The sequence below is a fragment of the Pelecanus crispus genome, chromosome 14 (genome assembly GCF_030463565.1).
Source record: "Pelecanus crispus isolate bPelCri1 chromosome 14, bPelCri1.pri, whole genome shotgun sequence".
NCBI classification, from domain to species: domain Eukaryota; kingdom Metazoa; phylum Chordata; class Aves; order Pelecaniformes; family Pelecanidae; genus Pelecanus; species Pelecanus crispus.
In genome coordinates this window covers 11746507-11753573 of record NC_134656.1, presented here as the reverse complement: position 1 = coordinate 11753573, position 7067 = coordinate 11746507, and the positions used below count along the sequence as shown (strand labels likewise).

Genomic DNA, 7067 nt, shown 5'->3' with positions numbered 1-7067 from the left:
CTCAACAGATGCTGTTAAACAGTAACGAAATATACATGGGGTGGGGAGGGAATCTCACAAATGCTTTGCGGGCTTGTTGAGCGAGGAAGGCTAAAATACATGGACCTGGCTGCAGCCTTCTTGCTCCCTGCATCTATGCAGGCAGAGACCCTTGGCATGGGCGTGGTGCTTTAATCTGGCGAGAAACTTCCTGATAGGATGTTTGGAAAATGCTGATTTTGAAGAAATCAAAATGTTCTGTGGGGAAAATGTTTCATCAGGTTTTTCTGATGGAAAGCAGGTGGCTTTCCCAAGGTGACCCTGCCTGGTATCACCTCCTGTGTGCTGCTGAGCTGGAAGCCTGGGTGCACAGGGACCCCAGGCATGGTTCTCCCCGTCAAAATACTGGTGATGGGTCTTGGCAGGGCGAGGGGAAATTTTGGCATTCTTCCTCCTCAGATGAGAATTTGATGTGGGCTGTAAAAGAAGCATGTTTGTGTGTTTGTTTTTGAACAGGTAATTCACAGGCTGTATGTGTGAAAATACAGTAAATCCAAGGTCAAGTTAAATTTTTCCAGTGAAAGAAGCTGAAAATGATTTATCAAGTCAAACAGTTAAATACCAGGACAGTTGTGCTTTGTCTAATGCCAAGGCAACTAACCCCTCCTCCCTCTCCTTGTCCTCAGGTTCAGTGGCACATATGACCATTTGTCAACATTTGACAACAACTCTGGGACATCATGAATTTGCTGGATCTACACCACAGAGCACTTACAATAGCGCTTTTTAAATTTTAATTTCATTTCAGTGAAAGAAAAAATAATCATCTGGATCAATTGTAGTGATGGCTAGCAAAAGAAAATCCACAACTCCCTGCATGATACCAGTAAAAACACTGGTGCTTCAGGAGACTGAACTGGATGCTGTAGAAAATGATCGTGAAGGAACGCAACAAGATGCTCTTGCAGAAGGGCCAGCAGCTGGTGATACTGGTGCCAGTAACAGTAATAACGGATCTTTGTCTAATGGGCACCGCGGTATTGCTGATAGTGACACTTACATCTGCAGGTCTTGTGACTTTGGATCTCAAGACGTTCATCACTTCTTTGGGCACTTGGACTCTGAGCACTTAGACTTTAGTAAAGACCCTGCGTTTACATGTGTTGTGTGCCACTTTCTTGCAAATAGCCATGAAGGGCTCTTGCACCACAATGCAGAGTCACACGCTGGTGAAACAAGCTTCATCTGGAGGGTGGCTAAGCAGGACAATCATACAACTGTGGAGCAAAGTCTCTGTGAGGCAGCCAGCAGCCATGACCTTCCTGAAGAAGGGGTGGATGGCCAGTCTGAAATTATCATTACCAAAACCCCCATCATGAAGATAATGAAAGGTAAGCCAGAGGCCAAAAAAATCCACATGCTGAAGGAGAATGTGTCAAGTCAGCTGGGCAGTGAGTCAGAGGTGAAAGACGGAGAGCATTCATTCCCAAATGGGTCCGTGCCAGTCAGCCAGCCTACTGCAAGTTCAACAAAATCATCTCATATAGTGAATGGCTCCATCATAGGAAATGTGCCTGTTCTGCACACGGGTGTTGCACAACTTGTGTCACTGCAGCAGCAGCCCCCGTTGCATCAGCAGCTACCTACGTCCAAGTCCCTTCCCAAGGTGATGATTCCCCTGAGCAGCATTCCAACGTACAATGCTGCCATGGACTCCAACAGCTTCCTCAAAAACTCTTTCCACAAGTTCCCCTACCCCACAAAAGCTGAGCTCTGCTACTTGACTGTGGTGACAAAGTACCCAGAAGAGCAGCTGAAGATCTGGTTCACTGCCCAGAGGTTGAAGCAGGGCATCAGCTGGTCACCGGAGGAGATTGAAGACGCCAGGAAGAAGATGTTCAACACTGTTATTCAGTCCGTGCCACAACCTACCATTACAGTTTTGAACACACCGCTGGTTGCAAATCCTGGGAGCGTCCCCCATCTTATTCAGGCGACTTTACCAGGACACGTGGTGGGGCAGCCAGAGGGCACGGGGGGACTGCTGGTCACGCAGCCCATCATGGCAAATGGGTTGAAGGGCACCAGCTCCTCCTTCACCTTGGCGGTGACTTCTGTCCCCAAGTCACAGCCAGCAGCACAGCACAGCACGGTGAGCTCCAGCAACACGTCAGGGGTAAAGGTGGTCAACAGCGGCCAGTCGCTGCTTACTGCCTGCCCAGCCATCTCCTCGCAGACCTTCCTGGATCCCAACGTGTACAAAAACAAGAAGTCCCACGAGCAGCTCTCAGCCTTGAAAGGCAGCTTCTGCAGAAACCAGTTCCCTGGCCAGGCCGAAGTCGAGCGGCTGACAAAAATCACGGGCCTTTCCACCAAAGAGGTTCGAAAATGGTTCAGCGATAGGAGGTACCACTACAGGAACGTGAGAGGCAGCCGGGCTGTCTTCCCTGGAGACAGTGCTCTTGATTCCCTGCCCGAAATAGCCTTTGACGTCTCGCCCAGAGGAGCTGAGCTGAGCCCGGCGGCGGCGGCGGCAGCCACACCGGCCGCAGCCACGCCGGCCCCTCACCACCCACCGCGGCGGCAGTCATGGCACCAAGCACCTGACTTCACACCAACCAAGTACAAAGAGCGGGCACCGGAGCAGCTGAAGGCACTGGAGAGCAGTTTTGCCCAAAATCCCCTTCCTGCAGAGGAAGAGGTGAACCGCCTGAGGGGGGAAACTAAGATGACGCGGAGGGAGATTGATAGCTGGTTCTCGGAGAGGAGGAAGAAGAAGATGGCAGAGGAAAATAAGAAAGTGGAGGAGGCGGCTCAGCAGGAGGAGGAAGAGGCAGAAAATGGCGGCGGGGAAGGGGAAGACTCCTCAGATGAACTGAGGACCGCAAGTGAAAATGGCTCAGTCGATGCCTCCAGCAACAACCCAAACTCAATGGTGCGGAAAGTGAGTCCCATCAAAATCAACCTGAAAAACCTCCGAGTGACCGAGTCCAATGGCAAAAGCGAGTTACCGGTGGCTGCTGCAAATGAGAAAGGGGATGGCAGCTCCAGCCGGCCGCCCACCCCTCCAAAAACCAAACTGAACTTTAAAAAAACGGCCCAGCAGCGGCATCTACTAAAGCAAATGTTCGTGCAGACCCAGCGGCCCACAAACCAGGAGTACGATGCCATTGTTTCCCAGACGGGCCTGCCACGGGCTGAGGTCATTCGCTGGTTTGGGGACAGCCGGTATGGCTACAAGAACGGGCAGCTGAAGTGGTATGAGAACTACAGGCGGGGGGTTTTCCCCCCGGGGCTGGTGGAGGTCAGCCCTGCCAGCCAGGAGGTGCTGGAGGACTACTACGAGAAGCACAAGGGGCTGCGGGAGGAGGACCTGCCTGGCCTCTGCGAGCGCTCCCACCTCAGTGCCCAGCAGCTGAAGGTGTGGTTTGCGGTGAAGGTGGAGGAGGAGAGCAGGGGCACCGTCCCTGAGGAGGCCTGCGCCAGTGAGATGGCGGGAAGCCGGAAAGGGCCGTGTGAGGCTGGCTTGGAGGTGTCAGAGAGCAGCGAGTTGTGGGAGCCGGGCAGCCAGGAAGGCAGCGCTGGGACGCCCGACACCCCTGGCCTGCCGCCTGCCACGCGGCTCGGTAAGGCCCCTGCCTCTGGCAGGGCTGGCTCCATGGGGGGGTTTGGGCGAGCACGGGGCACTGAGTGGTTCCCATTTGGGAAACTGAGGCTTTAGGGAAGAGTTTAGTGTCTGGTGTTGCTGTTTGGGATTTAACTGAGGAAGCGGGTGAGGAAACCCCAAGGAAAGAGAGGGGTCAAGGAAGGAGGATGAGGAGGGTACAGCAGGATGCTGTGAGTGCAGCTGCCTGCCTGCCCCTGCCTGCCTTGGTCACTGGCTCCACTCTGAAGCCCAATCCTGGCTTTATTTTCAGCCTAAGTAAAACCAGCAGGAGTGTCTGGTCCCTTTACCTGCCCTGGGGGAAGGTGGCCCTTGGGCTTATTTATGAAGGGGATGAGTATTTGGGAAGGAAGGGGCCTGGCTGCTGTCCCCCATGCCACTGGCTCCTTCCATGCCTTTCCCAGGCCTCGGGCAGCAGATGCAACCCCTGCCTGCCTGTGCAGGCAAGAGCCTTCTCCCTTCCCTCTCCTGCCACCAGCTCTCCAGATGTGAGCATCCTTGTTTGGCATGGGGCAAGGCTTCGGTGTTAAAGATGGAGGCTGCAAGGAGGGAGAGGACATGGAGGGCTAGTGTGTACAGCTGCTGGCCCTACCCGTCTCCAGGACTTGCTTTTGAAAGGCATGCATGCGTGTGTGTGCACACGTGTGTGGAAGAGAGGAGAGGTGGTTTCCAAGTCCTCCATGGGCTCTTCAAAAGTGCAGCTGGGGGCTCTTTCCTCCCTGGCGGGGTTCCCACCAGCTGGGGATAGCAGAGCAATTGCCCTGTCCTGCCGCAGGCTGCGCAGCCCCTCACCTGCTCCACGCATGCAGCCCCTTGCTGGCATGCTGGGCAGCTGGGATCTTCTCCAGCCCTGCTGCCTTGCTTTGGAACCTCCCACACACTTCTGCCATGGCTGCAGGCTTTAAAAAAAAAAAAAAATCCACTAAAATTCATTGTTTCCCTCCCCTGTCTAATGCAGAGGAGATGAAATGTGGCTTTGAATGGGGCTTTGCTCTTCTTGCAGCTGAGAGGTCTGGATGTGTGTTGCCCTGTGCGCTTTGCTGGGGAGCGGCTATGGCTGCAGGAGCAGGCTGAGGAAGCATTGCAGTGGGAACAGTTCGGGGAAGGGTGGTGGGACAGGTTTTGTGCCCATGGCAAAGGGCAATGGCCGTGCACCTGCTAGCACCCTCCTAGTGTGGCTTTATGCCACCCAGAGCAAGGTGGTCCCATCATTCCTCGTGGTGCAGGGGCAGGAGGTGTGCAGTGAGGGTGCATGGCTTTGGACCGCTGTGGGCTGTGTCCTGCCATAGCCCTGCCGCTGGCCAAAACCCAGCTCGGCTCCTGTGAGGATTTTGGGTTTCCTGGCCCCTCTGAATGGGGCTAACCTTTCTCTGCCACTGACTCCATCAAGGCTCCCAGTTTTGCCCATCCTGAGGCATTCTTGCACCCTTCCTCCCCACCCAGCACCCCACCTGGGTTGCAGGCCCCTGTGATGAGCTGGAGTGTCTCTGACACCTCTGTTCTTTTTCAGAAACAGACTGAACTCAAACATCAGCCCTGGAGGATCTGCTCTTACCCTTGAGAAGAAATTTTTGGTCTTTAGGAAACCCATGGGCCAGCCTGATCCAAACTGCAGGAGCAGGACGTGGTGATAAAGCACTGCCATAAATGAGACCTTTGAGCACAGTACACGAGAGTGCGCGTGCAAAAACTGGGCACTTAGTGCAGAGCTCTCGGTGGCCCAGCCAAGGAGATGGCTAAGAGCTGGCGGAGGCGGGGGCTCAGCTCACACCCAGGAAATAGGATGCTCTTGTTTGCTTTCCAGTGGACAGACTTTCAGATTTCATATTCATATACCGATGCCTACAGCTGCCTATACAAGCATAACAAATCTCAGACATTGTGTAAACAAGGTCATTGCTTAGATATGGACTACCATGGCACAGTACTTTTTTTTTTCCTTTTTTTTCCTTTTTTTTTTAATCTGTCCGTTGAAGTGTTTGTTCTCTAAAGGTTGGCATGGTTGCATATATTCTCTCTGCCCTTTCTGGTCCTTAAACCCTGGCAATGAAGGGTTTTGCAGGCACACAAGTATGTATGTGTGTGTTAGGAAAGGAAAGGTATCTGAGAAGAAAACTGCCAGTCTTGCATGAAAGTCCAGTGGGAGTTGAGTGAGATTTTCATCCCTATGGTTGAGGCTACATTTAGCATTGCATATTCTTCAGCAAGTAGCAGGTTCCCAGACCCAGACAACCCAGGAGATGGAGTTTGGTGTCATTTGTCCCTTGCTGCCTAGAATATTTTCCCCTGTGCTCCTGGAGACTGACTGTAGCAGGCTGTTAAATCTCCAAGTCTCCCTTTAATCACTGAGAAACTAGCACATAATTTTTCCATCCTGACCTGGCATCGTTTTCATTGTTCAGAGAGAACAAGCTGTTCTTCAGAGAACAAATGCATTGCTGTGAGTGGTTCAAGTCCTTGTTGTCTCCAAGGGATCGGCAAGGCAGCAGCTCTTCTGCAATCAGGAAGTTTCCCTCTTGCAGCCCGACATGACAGATCTTCCTGCAGTAGCACTGGTAACTTCAAGAGTTTGCTCCAGTCTTTTTTTTTGCCTTTTTTTTCCCCCAGTTCATCTGCAAGAATTATTCTGGCAAAACAGCAAAATAAATTTCCCAGTTAACTTTCCTGCTTCCCGGTACCTGTACATTTTTAACGTGCCCGTGTTGTCTTGGGTGGTTGCTGTGTGATGCAACTACTTGAAGATTTTTTTAATACTCTTTTCTAATAGAAAACAAGGTCTAGAAGGGAAACTCTTGAGCTGAATAGTCCAGCCAAATGCTGTGTCAGACCATTCTGTCTCACAAACTAATCAAATCCCAGCTCAAAATTGGTTCCATGTCTTGCCTTCACTTTTGCTCTTGGAAGGCTATTCCAGAACTTCACTGCCTTTGAATGGTTAGAAACTTCATTTAAATTTCTAGTTTGAATTAATTCGTGGCTGGTTCATTCCTGGTTTGTTTTGGAGCCAACATTGTCCTTTAACTTAAATAGTTTTTGGTGTTTATCCGCTGATGTATTTATGGAGAGTAATCATAGCTCCTTATTTTTGCCAAGCTAACTCAGCCAAGCTTTTTCAGTAGAAGGTTTTTATTTAGTGAGAGCTTTTTAATGTGGGAGACTTTATTGTTGGTGGTAAATGATATTTATTAGAAGGGTGGGTAGCAAGCCCCAAAGGACCAGATCCAGAGATTTACAAAAAAAATCTGGTTTAAAAACAAAAAAGCTCTTTCAGAACCTCTTCCAAAGATGGTGCCTGATTTCTACCTTTAATTGCCCTTGCTTGTCCAATTCTTTCTTTGTCCCCTCTTTAAGAGGCTGCCTTGCTCAACTACTGTGAGGGGCTTTATCTGCTCAGTGCTTTGCAAGAGAGAGCGCTTCTTCTTGC

General features: G+C 51.2%; 1 protein-coding gene across 1 annotated transcript; it reads left to right on the top strand.

The window, feature by feature from the left end:
- Window positions 1–823: 823 nt before the first annotated feature.
- On the top strand, window positions 824–5164 carry ZHX3 (zinc fingers and homeoboxes 3). The gene is made up of 2 exons (XM_075721361.1): window positions 824–3605; window positions 5154–5164. Exons 1-2 carry the CDS (start codon window positions 824–826, stop codon window positions 5162–5164), a joined length of 2793 nt encoding a protein of 930 aa, XP_075577476.1.
- The last annotated feature ends 1903 nt before the right edge of the window (window positions 5165–7067 follow it).